Source organism: Buteo buteo, chromosome 3 (genome assembly GCF_964188355.1).
Source record: "Buteo buteo chromosome 3, bButBut1.hap1.1, whole genome shotgun sequence".
Lineage (NCBI taxonomy): Eukaryota > Metazoa > Chordata > Aves > Accipitriformes > Accipitridae > Buteo > Buteo buteo.
Window position 1 is genome coordinate 31,128,358 of NC_134173.1, and position 17,978 is coordinate 31,146,335.

At 41.5% G+C, this 17,978-nt stretch overlaps 1 protein-coding gene across 1 annotated transcript in view; it reads right to left on the bottom strand.

The window, feature by feature from the left end:
- KLHL14 (kelch like family member 14) overlaps nucleotides 1-17,978 on the bottom strand; it is a 62,623-nt gene that overhangs the window by 7,293 nt on the left and 37,352 nt on the right. Inside the window, exons 3-4 of the mRNA XM_075024309.1 lie at nucleotides 7,929-8,018; nucleotides 3,327-3,405 (exon numbers count right to left, since the gene is read on the bottom strand). Of these exons, the coding sequence (XP_074880410.1) occupies nucleotides 3,327-3,405; nucleotides 7,929-8,018 (169 nt within the window). The remainder of the gene's footprint in view (nucleotides 1-3,326; nucleotides 3,406-7,928; nucleotides 8,019-17,978) is intronic.

Consider the following 17,978-nt stretch of genomic DNA (forward strand, 5'->3'; position numbering starts at 1 on the left):
ACCACTAATGCTCTTACTGATCATTGCAATATCTGGACCTGATTTCAGAGTCACTTTTAGACTGTATGGTTTGCCTTTTAAAAACGACAGTCATCTTAATAAGGGTTAACATCACTATTATTGAAGTCAAAGGCTAAAATAAAATGTGAAATTGTTTTATCTCTTTTTCTGCGTCTTCTTTTATCAGTTCGCTCAGCCTCAGTGAGGACGCTGACCTTCACACTTCCACTTGTGCTTCTTCAGGCCTTGGTACAATGCCATGGCTTTTGCTGGTCTTTAAACAAAAACTTTTTACTTGGAATGTAAGAAAAAATATGTTTTAAATGTTACTGTCCCACGCATCTTGTCCAGCTCTGGGCTGAGCTGGCAAGATGCAACAGTACTGACTGAGGTGTCCAGCTGAGGCTCATGCCACAAGTTCAGATATGTCTGCTACAAAGACCACTCCTTTAGCAGGCCTGTTAGTCTAACTGAACTGCTCTCCAAAAAGTATCCCGTTGTTATTGCATTGTCAGGCAGATGTGTATTTCAAAGGCTTATGAGTCATTTGCTGCTTCTCTAAACAATACATGCCTGAAAATAGTACATACTTTTCAATAGCATGTATTTTTGAGATGTTCAAAATGAAAAGAAACCAAACTTCGCTTTAAAGAAAATAAACTGATGGCTCTGAATCCATAACGGGATTAGGCTTTTCTTTATAGCTCATACAGTAAAATCAATCAGATATAGATTTTAGCATAGGAGATAAAAGTTTACTCATCAAATATTTCAGACATTTTCAACTTGAGAACATACTGCCTGTGAATGAGACCCACATTTACCTGGCAGTCATTCCAAAGGAGCTATTATAGTCTATCCAGCCAATTATTCTCAGACTAAAATTCCTAAGTAGGTTTTGACTTGATGGACCATAATGACTCAGAAAAACCCATTAAACAGTCTGTCTTGTCAATGGTGCCTGCATTATGCCAGCAGAGACAGGGCGTGACCCTGTACTCCTAGGGGGGAAAAAATAGCCTGTTGACTTTAATGGGAACTTTATCTGAGTAAAGAAGCTGGGAAAGGAAACTGCATAAAAGCTCTCTCTTGTTTGTATGATCTTCTAAAAACTGGGCCAGACCCTACCTGTAAAGGCTGCAACAACTCTGAGGAAGTCATTAGGGATGAGCAAATAAACCATTAAAAACATTTTAGAAAGTGATTTGAAAATCCCCATTTTCCAACAATAGCCCCAATGCTTAGGAGCCTTTAAAGAAAAATAATGGGCAAGCCTATGAGTTATGTCTCCTGAATGGAAGAGGTGACAATTAACGTTGTCATAGTAAAGCCCCTTGCAGAAGGAACTATGTGTGAGTGGACCATCACATTTAAATAACACTGTAAGGAGCTGAGATGCTAATACATTACAGTTTATTACCGGGCAGCTGCTAAACAATCACAATGCGGAGCAGAGTTTCTGACTCTTGGCTGAAGGCGGCAGCTTCCACCAGAGCACAAGGTAAGTCATATTCTGCACCTGCGATTATAAACTAAATTTCTAGTGAAACGCAACTGATCACTGTGGAGGTGGAAAAACTCCTGCTGTCTGCTTTCTCTGACCCTCAACTACCTACTTCTGCCTTCTGAGCTTTGTCAGCCAAATAAACGCAACCGTTCAGCCAGCCGCACATGCCCCTCAGGAGTTTTGCTTGCAGATACGCAGAGGGACTAATTAGGACACAGATTAGGCTCCACAGAAGAGCGTCAGGTTCCGTACAAACACCAGTCAGCCTCCCGGTTCACTGAGGATGACCTGCACGGCGGTGCGCAACCTCATGCACACCGGTGTCCTGTCTACTCCACGCCAACACCTGAGCTGGCGGTGACTCCGTCCGGGGAGCTGAACCAGAGGGGAAGGCATCCCTCTGTTTTAAGGTAAATAACCCAGCTGTGAGTTTATCCCACAGGGCTGGCAGGACTGAGGGAGAAGGCTGGGGGCTGCCAAAGCAGGGCCAGCTCTTTAGCTAAAGCCTGCTGTTGGACTAGCTCTATTAACAACTACGAAAGAAAAAGGAATTTTAGTAAAGGAGTTTTAAAGTAAAGGACGATGTTATTAATAAACCCACAGACTACAATGAACTGTGATGCTCTTTTTTGTCTCTATTTATACGGCTAGATTTATCAGTACACTCAGCTCCAACAGGGAACCTACTCAGATCTGTTCCACTTGCGCTTTTTCATGTACTGGTACAATGCAGTATTTTTTGGTGACAAGCATCGCACATGGGTCTGCATATGGACTGAGGTCAATCAAACTGAATCCTGAACAAAGGCCCTTCAAAAACTCTACAGACTGACATTTTATCTCTGGAAATTGGAAAAGACAGCCATATTTCCATGCATCTCGTAATACACACTTTGAATTGCAAGGTTGCACCAAGGTCAATATGTATTATTTATGACTGCCAGACACCTGAACACTGTGGAGAGCCAACAGAAAAAGAGCTATAATACTGACGACACATGAAATAAGGAAAGTATCTTAGGAAGACACTGTGAGATCTCTTGTACATTGGATCCATGAGAAGATGGGTATTGAAATGAAGGATGGACATTGAATGCTTTTTCATAAAACATTGTAGCTTTGGATCTTCTGCCTTTGAGATTCTTCTTAGGAAACATGCATCATTCAGTTCAGGTTTGGGGGACTTTTTTTCCTGCCAGGGTAGGACTTGTGATCTAGACTTAAGTTTACGCTGTCTTTATGGGTCACTGCTCACGTCCACACGCACCTCTGCTCTTTGGTACACGTAAGATTAAAACATGTGCTACTCTAATATGCATTAGCTGACAGAAACTTCACTCAAAGACCACCTAGGATTAAGAGTCCTCTGACAAGGGAAGACATGTTCAGGAGAGCTTTTCATGGCTGGCATGGTGAAACAGGATGGAGTCAACATGTGAAGGTTTCAGTTCCCTATAAGATATCTGACTATAATTACTGCTTGTTTACTGCAAACTCATCATGACACTTCAGTCAGGGAACATGACAGGACACTATGGAGACTTCAGAAAAATCCTTCAGACCGTACTCAGGCAACCAGTAATTGCACAAAGTCCATGGTTATTTTGCATGAGTTAGCACTGCAGGATTTGGCATGTGGAGTTTTGAATTTGGAAAGTTTAAAAAAATTAGGAGACAAATGGGACGTAACTGCATGCTGCAGTTTTATCTCAGTATTTTCAACGGTTCTGTAGGCCTCCTTACTCCCAGAACTAAGCCAAACTTCAGCTGCTCCTAGGATGATAAAACATATATTGAAAAACATGTAGCAGGTTTTTACCTCTCTTGCATGGGTGGAAGTTGTATCCAGCTGTTAAACCTGGGATCGTATCGGCTAACAAAGTTTGTACTGTGTTTCCCTGTAAAGATAGATTATTTTGACACTCAGCTGTTTGTTTCATGTATTTAACATCATGATTGTAATATATGTTACATATACTTCACAAGTTGACAGCTTTTATGAAGGGTTCCCCCTTTTACAACAATGTATGATTATGCTATGTGTACAGTAATAATTCAACAAATGGGGCACTGCAAGGTTTGAATTAGCAATTGCTAGCAGTAAAAGCAGATAGAGATTATTCTTGCTCTCTGTAATAAGATCTTGAAAATGTGTATTTAAATTTACTTATAGATGCTGTGGTACTTTCACAGCCACAATAAATCACAGCACTAAAGAAAATTACTGCCCAAAAGAGGGCATCCCTATGGTATTTTTATGACTAGAGTATTTTGTGTCAGGTAAAAAAATCAAAGAGAGAACATGTGCTTTTCTTTCTCCTCACATCATCTGTATGTGGAACATGGTAAAAAAACCTTGTGCAAATAACCAGGAGCTGCATAAGCCATCAGCATGGGGTATGCAGTGTTTGCACTAGATGGTTTATTCTACCATGCACTTTCAGTGTAAGTTAGAAGGAATTACACATGTGCATCGAAGGGGGAATACACTCTTAGACTTTTATTTCAAGTGTGTTAGCTAAAATACGAAATATGAGCAACAGACACCAGCTAACTAGCTTATCCCTGCTGTCAAGCCCAAGAACTGTATTCATGTCTTCACGATATTAAGATTTCACCTTATTTTACATGCAGATTGACATCAAAGCAAGAAAACTGAAGCAAGAGAGTGTATGGCAATTTCCTGTAACACCTGAGACTTCAACAGATGAGGATCTCAGAAACAGAAACCTTTGTTTACGTATGTGTGACTAAAAAATTGAATTAGAGGCTTCACAGGCCAGCAGAATAACCCAACTGCGTATGTCACAGTTCTATAAATGGTCGCTGGGTATTCTACAAGGTGAATATTTTTGCATCGGACAAGCCTCTGTAGGATTGGCTCGCTTTGCTTGTCTCATTCCACACTTACTTCAGCATGTGTAAATAGACCATCAAGATTGTAGAGAAGAATAACGATACAGCTAGAATTTATATTCGTAATAATTTAAGATCATGTTCTACAAGAAAACAGAGAAAGAAACCATGCTGACCACTCCGTCTGGAAGCAAATTCATTCCCTCGCTATGTCATAAGCATGTTCTATATGAGGAGGGTAAAGCAGAAGACTGATGAATAATGCAGCATTTCCCTTCAAATCCAGTGTGGTGCCTAATGAGGACCAAAGCCCTTTATGCTGAGCACCGCTCAAACACATCTCAAGACACAGGGTGAGATCCCCATTACACTAGGGGCAACTGGTCATTTTGCCACTGTGTTTAGCGAAGTGAGGCTTTGCTCTTGGTCCCTCTCTGAATTCCTTTAAGTCTATACAGACAATTTAGAAAAAGAGGCATTGAGAGCTATAGATTCAATAAACAGTAAAACAACAGCAGGCGTCTAACTGGCTCTAGGTCTCACTATTTAGGACACTTATTAATCTATTTGTATTTCAAAAAGCAGGATTTCAAAACAATGTAAGTATTGATCATAAGCTTGGACTTCTAGTAGGAGGTTTTAATGCTGCTGTATTCACTACATCTTTCAGAGCTACTGGGGACTTCAGTGGTCACTGGTTATATAGCAGCTTTTTAATTGTTGTCATACAAACCTATGATCTGGGGACCTTGGCCTCCTAACATGACAGGTGTCATACACATATTCACTACAAATACCATGTATGTACAAGATCGTATAGCGCAGGGTAGAAAGAGAAGGGTTTAGTGAGCCTAGAGTGGCAATACAGGATACAAATCTGGTCACTTCAGAGGAAGGGAGATGAAATCAAACTAGAACAGGCACAAAGAAGAGCTACTATGGTGACAGGAGGAACAGAAAGTTTACCTTATGGCAGGAGACAAGAAACTTGGCTTGTGCACCTAGGAAAACAAAAGCTGAAAGGGGTAGGAGTGCTGTTTGTAATCCATCAGAGGAACAAATCTCCAGGAGGGGAAAAACCATTAAGATAAAGGCCAACTTTGGCATGAGAACAAGGCGATTTAGACAGTCAAAGAATACATTTTACTGGAAATTACAATAAGGCTCCCAGTCATTTAAAGCAATTGGATTCTGTAAGTGCTTTCCAACAGGAGTAGTGGGGGCTAAAAATCCAACTGTTTTTCAAATGTAGCTTAGAAAATTTACAAAATGGGACTATATGATGCCTGTGATGGCAGGAAAAGGACTTGATGACCTACTTAAGCTGCCTGGTGTAGCTGGTTTGACTCCAGTTTAATTTTGGACTTCAGTTTGAATCTATTATTTTGCCTTGCTCATCGGTCAGGAGGTTCCACGTGTTAGGAAGCACGTGTCAGAACGCAGAGACTGTGACAGGTGATCAGAAATCAGGATTAGCAAATCAAGACAGTGGGACAAAAGGAGGCAGATGCTGCTCTCTGCCTTCTACAAGACAGTTTCTGCAGCCATGCCAAAAGGTGAAGGGCTCTGAAGGTCATGAAGGTCGGTCTTAAATCCATGCCCGTGTTCTGCAACCTGCTCTCATCAGCGTTTACTCGTGTGGGGATCCCTTGTGACTGGAAAGGCATAGCCATAGGAGGATGGGAAAAAGTGAGAAAAAATGTCTCCCATGCTCTCTAGGTTGTCCGGAAATCACAGGAGCAGCATGGAGTGGGCAAGGGCACTCCTCGGGTCCACCCAGCTTGTCAACAATCTGTCAGTCTGATGGCTAAAGAAATGTATGGTGCTCCTTCCATTGTCCCCATATCAAGGATAATTCTTTCCACTGGAAAAACACCTGGCACACGCTCATTCAAATCAAAAGCCTTGTAATGCTCTGGCAAGACAGTTCCAGCCAGGTCCATCTGAAGGCCCTTCTGTGCTATGAGGATAGCAGACAAGGGCCTTTACATAAATTCAAGCGGGTACATGTGAGCAGTTCCCATGTAGCTGCACATTTAGAGCAAAGCAGTTCCAAGAAAGAACTAGCCCAGCAACAGCACAGGATGTAGGTTATGGTTTCAGGTCCACTTTTTGTGACAAGACCCATTTCTCTCAGGGTAAATTTGTAGAGAGATCAGTATTAGCAATGCTCCTACCTCTTTTATTCCTATCTTCTCTACAGAAAAATCACAGCATTGGTATTCACAGAACAAGGAAGCTGTTAGATGTCTTTAGTGACCTTACACCTAAGGTACTATCCATCTCACTAACAGCTGTGCTTGACTCCTACCTCAGATGCAGGGTATGTACGCCTTCTAGCATCCCTCCATCACCTTGCGACTCAGTTTCCACATCTTTAAATTGTGGGTAATTACACTTCTTTTCTTTTATCCTTCATGTGACATGGCCATTTAATTATAAACTGTCTGGAACAAGGTCTGCCTCTTATTATCCATATGCCTACCACCAAGCACAACAGGGGCCCTCAGTTGTTGGATGTGGCTGATGGTCCTAATAATAATTGTCTCCCGTAGTAATAATAATAATAATAATAATAATAATGATGATAATAATAATAATAATAATAATACTCTCCTGTTTAATATAAAGGAGATTCAACATTAGGACAAAGGGGTCTTCTCTAAGACATTTAGTGTTATTTTTAACTACACCGGAAATATGCTTTTAGGGTGGACTGGATTGTTTGTCTCAGGTTTTAGGAAGTGAACAGATGTAACAATTTTCTATAATTTGGTTTAGTGCAGATGCTGAAATGGGGCATTCACAATAAAATATATGCAGTATATGTAATTTCAGCTGGATCCTCTGGTGTTTTAAAGTAAAAATGTGTACCTGCAAGCTGTTTTATGGTTTCTCAGTCATAATTATCTCTGTTACACAGACTGCTACAACTACAACTCTTTCTTCGTGTGCAAGCTTTTTAACAATGTCTTGACAATTTTGTGAATTTTGCAAGGCATGGTATTCTCCTTTTGCTTTGCTCAGAAGCCTGTTAAATTGTTTAATTTCTCTTTGCGGTAAATTTATGAAGTAATCAAATCAAAGAAGGTAGCAGCAGATAATCTATATGAGAAGCTCTTGCACAAGACTAAAAAAAGGACCAGTTTAAGAACCTCAGAGTCTAGATAATTAACACATTAACAACTTTAGCTGCGAGTATCTTGTTTGACAATAGAAAAGAAGCATTCATCTACTGCAATTGCATTATTATATTATGACTGGAAGGAGACTGGAAATGAAGGTTAAAATTCTTAACAGCTGCTGCCTGGTGCATGCACTTGAAAGAGTCTGTTCTGCTGCCTGTGGCATTTCTCAAGGGATGGGAGCTGATGAATGACGGAAATGCTAATGCTAAAGTACCAGATATTTATTACATCAATATCTAAAAGTAGCCTTTACTAGATTCAACAATTAGGCTGAGGGTCCTCAAAAGCCCTTGCTAATGACTACATCAGCTGACCTGGCAGACAGACAGACAGAGGAAGGCAGATGCTGCCTGTGCCTTTTGATATTCTATACATACCATTAGGGTTCCATTGGTCTTCTCCTCCCAGCACGAACAAGAAGTTTTCCACTTCCACGACACAGTGATGGGCACTGTTATATGGCATAACTGCAAGAAAAGCAAGAATTCTTTGTCAGCTCAGGGCACTGATTCCATCAAATATTTCCAAAAGTACAAAACACAACACCGAGATTACATCTGTATGAAATAATAGGGGAATGCATCACCCCAAGAATGTATGTCCACTGACTTAGCAGCAGACAAAGCCACTTATTAGTAACCTTACACTATTCAATCTTGCAAATAACGAAGGAAAAAAAGCTGGAATTATGGTCCCTCAGCACCCCCCCCCCCACCTGCCCAAGTGCCATATATGCTGCTCTAAAAACAACTTGTAAAAGGGGGTGAAGTTGCCTGATATTTCCCTGAAAATAAGCAGATGCTAGGAATCCTAGTATGCTAGGAAACATTAAAAAAACCTCAGCCCAGCTTTGTTCTGCTGGTAATGTTTCCACAAGAAGAGTCAGTATGTTCAGTAGCTTTCTATTACACAGCAATGAACAAGCTGCATTTCCATACAGTTTTAAGTTTTTAAATTAAGGTCCTGCTGATTTAATGCCTTTTCCAAATGTATACGCTTAATTTCCTGTACAATGTCATTAGCAGCAGAATCACACATTTTCTATTCATCTAATCAGGAAGCCCTTTGTTAACAAAGATCAAAACTGTGGCATTAGGTTTGCAATATCCCTTTTTTTTGGAGGTATCGCGATTACTGTGGACCAACTACAGTCGCAATAATCTATTTTTTTAAATTTACATTTTCCACTTCAAATGCTAAGACATAAAAATAAGGATTTATATATACATAATATGCACATATTATTGCAGTGTGCCATACAGCACTATTGTGATATTATAAGGTAAATGTAAACTTACATAGCATTAGTTATCATACCACATAGAGTAGTTTTGGCCCAGTGACACCAGTAGGAAAAATGATGTCCTTGTTCAGCTCATCATATGGGCACCTTAAATCTAGGTGAGGACAAATGGGGAGGTGATGTGCATGTACAGGCAGGGAACTTATTGCTTGACACGGATCAACAGAGCACTTAGGAAACCAGTGCAGTGGGAAATCAATATGACTCAGGGCCAGCTCTTACTTTGTGCTCTTTTGCCAATGCCAAAAAAAAAAAAAAAAGAGGCAGCCTATCTCACACTTGGATTATTTTGGGTGATATATCTCTCATTTCATTTGTTTTATTATCTTTTATTTTTCTCCGAATGCAGTTGTGCAGTATAGCATATGCAAATAATAATAAGAAATACGCACAGCTTTGTTATTTAGGACACAATTTCTTAAAGATCAAGTGGGCTCATTTAAGCTTCTTACTGAAGTTTTTGCCAAGGCAATGATGAATAAGTAAGGTATGTTTTTAGTTTCTAGTAAAGGTCGAATATCATTTTCATAGTCTGTGCTCTTACAAGTCATGTAAGTGAAGCAGTTCTTAAATTGGGCAGACAGGTACAGTGAAAGTTCATTAATTAAGGTTATTTGTTACTAGTACACTTTATATAACTGGGAAGTAATCCTATACCAGGTGCTGCATAGGATTTTATACTGACTAGAGATTCCTAGAGTGGGATGAAAGAATGAAAAAGATTTTTGTTATCTGCCTTAGCCCCCATATCATATTTATCTCATTCTTTAATCTCAGACATTTTCCTATTTTAAAATTTTGTCTCTCAAAACCGCAGCACTTTCCTTGATTTTGTGGATGCTTGTACTACATAATGAATTTGAGTCTCCCCCAGGAAATATGCTGTCTTCCTTAGATGGTTTTTAGGACCCCTCCTCTCAAGAAGAGACTACCCAGGATCAGTCTGCAGGGGCTTCAATTCTTACCTAATCCAATGCTCTATTATGGTTTCCAATTAGGTCCAAGCTAGTGGTTGTACCCTGAACCAGGTTCTTCCATTGGTTGATCTGGAGAGATCTAGCATTTAGTGAAAGAACTGTCTGCAGGCAGCACACATGCATATTTTTCACATGTTGTGTTTTCATTTTTGCAAACACTTTTGTTTATTTATCCTCCATATTGACATAAACAGGGCCAGTAGAGGAAGAAATTATATTTTAAGCTTTTCTGCTGTTCCCATGCATATAAACTACGCAATAAGACTCCCACACTTACGACGATAATTAAACCTTGAAAACTAAGGGCTTAATCCTGGCTCCTACTTAACTTGATGGCAACATTCCCACTGATAGGGGATTGGGCCCAAATGACCCGAACTACCATCCGTAACTCACGGCAAAGCTAAAAGGAAGCTTGTCTTAGAAAGGAGGGTAGTATTTGGGCTTCAGAAGGAAAGGTGACTGCAATAAAACACTGCAGACCTTTACTATGACCTTTGTTTCTCACAGAGCTTTGGGGAAAACTCTGTGCTTGGTCTCATGAATCTGCCCAGGGGCTGGAGGAGTCTGGACAAAACAGGGACGATGGAGCAACACTGTGGACATCTAAGAGGGAAGGAGTTTGGGCACTGAAATCGTAGAATTGCCAACAGCAGTCTTTCACCCTGACTGTTTTCAGGATCCCTCAGAATTATCAGTTATACACAGAAATCAAAACTATTGGCATGATCAATTTTTTTTACCACTATAAAACGCCCCTTGAAAGCACCAGAAAACCTGTGCTGTAAACTGTAATTCCTTACGAACGTACACCCATATAGAACCTAACTTTTCATAGATACAGTCAAAATTACATGGCAATGAGCATGCTAAATGCAGCTTCTAGTAGGAACAATCTTTTCAAATTCACTGGGCTTGCCAGGGTGTAACAGGAAAATTTGGCCCATCACACGGTCTGGCCAGGCTGCTGCTTTCATTAATTTTATATGAGCCTTTGTCTGCTGTTTTGCTTTAATAAAGTGAAAATTTCATCTTCTCATTTTTTTATTTCAACTCAGTGGAACACCTGCCTGCCCCACAAAAAGGGTATTTGAAGAGAAGTTTGTACGCCACGCTCAAACACAGCCCGGTGTGAGTTTTTAGCGTGTCAGTCAGTGAGTTAGAGGGAAAGGGTAAGGAGAAGCTAATCAGGATGAAATGAGATTAAAGGCTGTCTAATTTTACAGCAACTGTGATCCATCAGCCACTGTGAAAGTGACAGTGGAAATGAATGATGGAGACAGACAGGTGGGGCTGTACATTTCACTGATTTATCCTCAAATGCACTGGGCCTTATTTTATTGAGTGAACATGACCGCATTTATCATGACTGTCATCTAAACCCACTTCCCTCCATTTAAAAAGGTCACTTTACTAGGAGGGAGTAGGATAGAGGCACTTTCAAAACAGATTTAAAATTTAATAACACATGTTTATAAAACCCTGTGCAAGAATTCTCAACTTTATTAAAGACCGATTTACAAGGAAGGAGAAAAGACTATTAAAAAGAGGAGAAGATGAAAAAAAGCCATGGTCATCTGAGAAACATGTTTAGCTACCAAGGTGATAGGTGCCAGAGAATTACGTGAGACGGACAGATATGAACAGATTAGTCAGGAAGCTGGCAGAAACTGCCTCATCTAAGCCACTGCCCCTCACACGCACTTCCCAAAGCTCGGGAGGCCCATGGTTAACAAACTTGTGCTTTCCTGGACCAAGAGCACAAATGAGTCCAAGCAGCCCTACAGAAGACAACACCCCCACCAGCCCCTTCCCATGCAATTTACGTACGACTGGTAGCAGACCCTCGTACGGTGGAAGGCAATTTCTCAGGTAGATAACACGCAGAGCTTTCTAGGTGAAAACCAAATGGGTGATTTATACTTGAGAACGATCTGGAAGGCAGTGGAGTCCAAGACGGCAGTGGTGTTTGCTAAGAAATACTTCACTACACAAACATCAGTGATGCTGTACAGGAAGTGACACTCATGGACGTTCTTCAGATGCAGATGCAGGTGGAAGACACAGCAGTACTCTGCACATCAGGATAGCTGTCCCAGGCAAAAACTCCTCAAATATGCCAAACCTTAGTTAATGAAAGGCACCAGATAGCGTTCTGGGACCTACTTTCAAAAACAGAGTCTACAGTTTATAGCCAAATGCTCATGAAACCAAACACTCTCAGCCATAACGCCTATGAGGTCCGCCAGATGCAATGATGCTCCAAAGGCACCTCCAACTTCTGTATGGGGGTGACAGTCACACCTCACTCACCTAACAAACAATAATGTATGCTGTTCGTCTTACCCAGTTTTGCTTAGTTTCTGCCAACGATTGCACATTTAGGAAACAGCATCTGGTTGTTCTCCATACATTAATTAAGGGGTCATCAGTTCCTCCTTCTCCTTACACCTTCCCCTGTCTATCGTCACTTCAACACTAACTAGCAGGGAAGAAGGGGGAACAGGAATGGCATTTCTCGACAGGAGGAGGGATGAGCTCTGGTCCCAGGAGATCTGAAAGCTGTGATACAGCCCACAGCCATTCCCCTGCTCTGCTAAAAACTCCTTTCAGAAACTCCACTTGATTCTTCTACTCAAGAAGAGTTTGTTTTGTTTTGTTTTTTTAAATCCGTAGATTTTTCACTGCCCTGATCCATTCAGCTGCTTGGGATGCAGGAGGTACCATGAGGAAATCTTTTCCTCAGCTACTGCACAGCTTTAGCATAGCCCCTTCAAGACTCAGTACACACCAAGAAGTCACGCTTATCATCTCTAATGACCTGTGCAGATGACGCAAGAGAAGAGTGTGTTTCCAGAACTGGAATGTCATTACCAGAGGACATATGGAGTCAATAATGACCTTCCACAATATTAACGGCCTAGCCTGTTGGCTACATAATATTCAACTACTGCTACTTGAAAACTGGTTATTTCCACGGCTCTCCAGAGGGCAGGGTAACATGAGAAGATGTCTCTTTCCAGTACAGAAGGCACCTACAAACTCATTTTAGGAGACTGTAATTTGCTCATGGCAGAGATACAATATTCATTTCATTCCCAACCCTCTCCACAAAATGCTGGCCAGACCACAGCCGGTCCAATTATTTCTTGAGAAAAGAGTATCAGATACTGTTCACCTTTCTTTGGTTCATACATCATTTGCAGGAAGACTATGCATTTATTACTGAATGTTACTTGTTATTTCTCACCAAGGAGGTTATATAAATAAACGTTAGGATTCCTCTGTGAATTGTTCACTTCAATTGTTTGTTATTTAATAACTGTGGGGAAAGACTGACCACAGTAAGTATGAAATTCTAGGCTTGGTGAACACGGTAGGAGTTTTGCTTTAAAGGCATCGGGTTTTCACGCACTGGTATTTTCTGCTCCAAAGATAATGAAACAAAGTTAAAAGAGGAGAATAATCAACAGTTGATGGCATGTTAACATGCCTATGGCCAAATTACATCCTATCACCTCAAATTCAAGCAAATACGTGTGAAGTATTTTTTCTAGTAACACACAAATGCCAATCTTGAGTCTGAGCTCAACTCAGTGGGGGAAGCCTGGGACAATCCAACAGCAGTCATCATAAGCAGAAAATCCTAAGATGAAGCACTGTGCCTCAAAGTCACCTTTGAGAACAAATAACTGGTATAGCTCTGGTCCAGCTGCACCACAGAGAACTCCATCAGCTCAGCTAGAAACTTCACAACCTCTTCATCCCTGTGCCAGTTTTGTGGCAACTCCATTCAAGCCATCACAGGTAGTATGGGCACAGGGCAGCTGAGTTCATCTAGGACACAGTGCCTACTTCAAGTGAGGCTGCAGGTAAGCAAAGGTAAAATGCCACCCAAACCTACCCTCAATTGGAGATAACATAAGTACTAAGAAAGAGTTATCTGAGCAAATGAAAGTCCTTGGAATCATTCGCAACATAGTGAATGGTATTTCATATAATTAAGATATTTCATATTAATTAAGATAATTTACATTATGAAGATATTTCTTATTAATGAAAATACCAACTTTTTCATTCAAATGTCAGGAGTTATTCTCTTGATATATTCTCTGGAATAATACCAGCCAGGCTTTTTCAGTGGGGTTCTCAGTTTAATTGTTTTAATGGGCTAAATTTTTCATACGTGAGCATCTAAAATAAGGCACTTAAATTCATGCTGATGCACCAGATCAGGCAAGCATAACATCAGGAATAGCTGGCATGCTCAGCTCCCCCCTGAAATAAATTGTTTTAAAGTTACTTGCATGCAAGTTCTGAGTACAGACCTGTCTGCTTCACCCAATGGCAGAATGTTCTATTGGGTTTTCAGCAACACATACATTTGGCTGTTTGCACGAACAAATTTTACCCATGTATTTTCAAAGCTGCAAGCATCCATTTGGATTTCATCTGAATAATAAAATAAAGCTGCCTACTCGGATCAGCAGTGTCTGAATAAAGTAGGAAAATACTGCATTCCCACTTAAAAACTGATGTTCTTGTACCAAAATCCTGACACAACCCTCCCTGTGCAGTGTACAGCAAACCTACGCACACTCTGCTGCTCATCCCCGCCGCCCTCCCCATGGAAATGACTCCATGGAGCTGAACTGCTGATACAGTGTCTGAGAAGCACAGCTACATGAATACACCAAACGACTTGGCACGATGCGGAGCAGGGGGATGTAATGCAGAGTCCTTTGGAAAGGTTCAAAGTGACAACTCCTCTTGTTTTGTTACCCCCTACTTACCCGTCAACCTGCTGAAGGCTGCTCCCGGCCACCCAGATGCCCCACCGATTCCCACAGACCGTTTATCAGAAGATGCTCGTAGTCCACTGCCGTGAGTTATGCAATGTTACCTCAGTGATGGTTGCTCCCCAGCAGAATATGCTGTGTACCTACTCAGGCCTGGATTTATGGTCTCTAAAGTACAGCCCAACTTACATTACTGGGGAATGACATCTCGTCACATCGTTACAGTCTCACGACGAAACATTCATGTGTGACATTCTGCACAACAAAATCTCCTCATGGAGGAAATGATGAATGGTCCCTGATGGGAGAAAACCATGGCAGAGTTGCCAGAAAGCTCCAGAAAGAAATACTGTTTTGTCCCAGAGGAGGCTTTCAGATCCTCCAAGATGTCAGCTCAAGGACATGCATTCCCTCTTCTAACAGTGCCACAGGACAGAAGACCCCGACCAGGAGCAGTGCGCTAACGCCCAACTGCTTGTGACCAGTCACATCCATTTGCATCTCAACTTCTAATTGACCTTGAGATGCATGCATTCTCCTGCTCTCCTCTGAAGGTAATCTTCCAAGTTCTGTACAACCATAACCACTCCTTGCGTTTTCCTGGTCGGATCCTGTTGGTACTGCTCAGGGACCCATGTCTTTAGAAGAATTCATCACATGCAGCAAGATCTTACTTAGGCCCCACTGCTCCAAAAGTCGACTCTTTCACTATTTTCTCTCTCGGTCTCAGTACTTCCTATCCTGCTCTCCACTCTTGACTAACATTATTTCAGAGCAACCAAAAGTCTTTTTTTCTTCTCACTAAGTCTTGAAGTCATTCCAGGAGAAGAAGAAAAATGTGATTTTCCATTTGGAAAACTCTACATGGAGGAGGGATGTACCCATATTTCACTGTATTAGAACAGCAGTTTTGATATACATAAGTTCACTTATAACAGATAAATTGAAACCTTCACTGCTACAGATTTTTTCCTTTTAAATACTTCAGTATTTGCAAACAAAAGGTTTTGTTTCCAAGAGAGTCCAGTGCATATCTAAAGCACTAGACATAAAGCAGAAGAGTGGAAGGATCTGTCCAATGCTTACCACCAGGAAAAAAGCTTAAAAAATGCTTTCTTTCTCAGAAGACATATACCTTGAACAGGTATCTGAAGAAACTCCAACATGCCTAACTTCCAGCATGCCCAAGCACAGCATGCAGAAGCAGAAATGTCCATGTAGTATTATGTTAATGTTCCTAGGCTGCCTAAAGAAAGCTCGAGTCCCTGCCGGGGACCCCAGGAAGGCTCTGAGTCAATCTTTAATGGACAGGGCAGTCAGACAACATACCGTCAGGGTGCTAAGGGCACCAACGGGACCCAATGGCCCTGACCAGCCTAGGGTCTTCCCCAACACCTCTCACCCATGGGCACAGGAGCCCAATTTCAGCTCAGGCCTAGGCACCCAGACCTGGCCTGGATGGAACCCGTGCAGGTACGCGGCAGTCCATATCCAGTCCTGTCTTTGTCTCCTGGATGGACTTTGGACCTGTGTTGAGGTCTGTTCTCATGAAGCCACCAGCCCCACCATGCCCTGACGCATACCCATAGGTGGGAACACTGCTGTCTGAGCGAGGACTGCAGCCCAGACTTCACCCCGATTCCGCACGTCCCTACCAGCACCCTGAGAAAAAAAGGCACTTGGAGATGCCCCGGCAGAGCTGAATGTTCTCATCACCACTGAAATGGTCGTTCCAAGTACCAGGAAATGAGTGTCTTACTGTTGACACTTTTTCCATGATGGACAGAATTAAACATAATTTATAATATTCTTTTTGCTCAGGATGGACAATAAGAGCCCACCCTAAAATATTCTAACCACTAGGCAAACGAATACAGAGGGAAACACAGGAATCAATCCACATAAATTAGGTAACACAAAGGACTGGTTTCTTCAACAGAAACCAGGCAGAAATGTTGCTCTCCTAGACCTCTCCCCACAGATGGGCTCCCAAGGAAAGGAAATGACAGACCCACAGACAGTTTTCAAATTCAGGGAAGGAAGTTTGACCTGGGCAGCAAAACCACATACTCATATAAAATTGGTACACAATACTTACTTCGTAAATCTATATACAGAAGATTAAATGAGAATGTATATCTGAAAAAAAAATATTAATAAATTTGGACTAAGTTTATGTTAATTTTCTTCTGCGTTCTATAATAATAGTATTGTTTAATATTTTCAGCAAAACTGTTATGAAAGATGTGTTGTGATGCCTCATCATAACGATCAGAAAAATTTGTTCCATCTCCTCAAAAACTTTTTGTGGATTTAGAAAGCACCCAGTCAGGAAACAGAAGCAAAACCGTGTTTCTCAAAACTGAATACCAAGCTGAGTATCATAGCACAAGCAGCTGCTATTTAAGTCAAGCAGTGTCAAAATTCATGGGCTGAACCATGTTCACACAGAATCACAAATAATTCACAAATGACACACTAGTGCATGGTCATGGACTGCTGATAAACAGGATGAAAGGTCAGGTTAATTTAAATCACTGGCCATGCCAGGACTGCAGGATTTGACATGTACAGTAGAGTAAATTAAAGTTGTTGTGATCAATCCCGAATACTTAAAATACACATAACTAAGTATCCTCAACTGGCTTGCATTTTTTGTTGAAGAAGTTAATTTTGCAAACAGTATTGTTCATGAAAGTATCATTTTCAGTTAGCTAGGTGAAGGGAAGTGGGGACTGAGACACAGAGCCCGCATGAATGAAATGGGGGCTGTGCTAGTAACCATGCTTGGACCAGGTTCTGGTGGAGACTGAATTCAAGAGCGGAATGAAACTTAAATGAACAGACAGGGATGGCTTAGATCAGGTCAGGTCAGAGGGGACGTGGCAGAAAGGACCACAACCGGAAGAAAAGATGGCAAAATCTGCGAACACAGCAGCACGTACTAATCCAGAGCCCCAAGTCCTGCGCTCTTCCCACTCCTCCACTGTCAGCACATCTGGGTAGAAACTTGTGCTGTTTACACCCCCGGGTTCCCAGGACACACAGCCTCCACTGTCACCAGCAACAGCCTGAATTCAAAAAGGCAGAGATGTGTACAGCAGATCTACAAAGCCAGCCTACATGACACACCATTTCTCAGCATACCTTGAAAAGGCAGTTTCACCTCCAAGTCTATGAAAATGCTGAGGAGATGTGGGGCATTCAGAAGTTATGGCCTGCCATTATGAGGGGCTTCAGGGCACATCTCCTCTGGCACCTCTCTGTTTATTTATGCTTGTACGGTCCTTAAACAGCTAATTGTGATACTTCCCAACTGCCCATCTTGCTGAAGGTTCAGTCCCATGA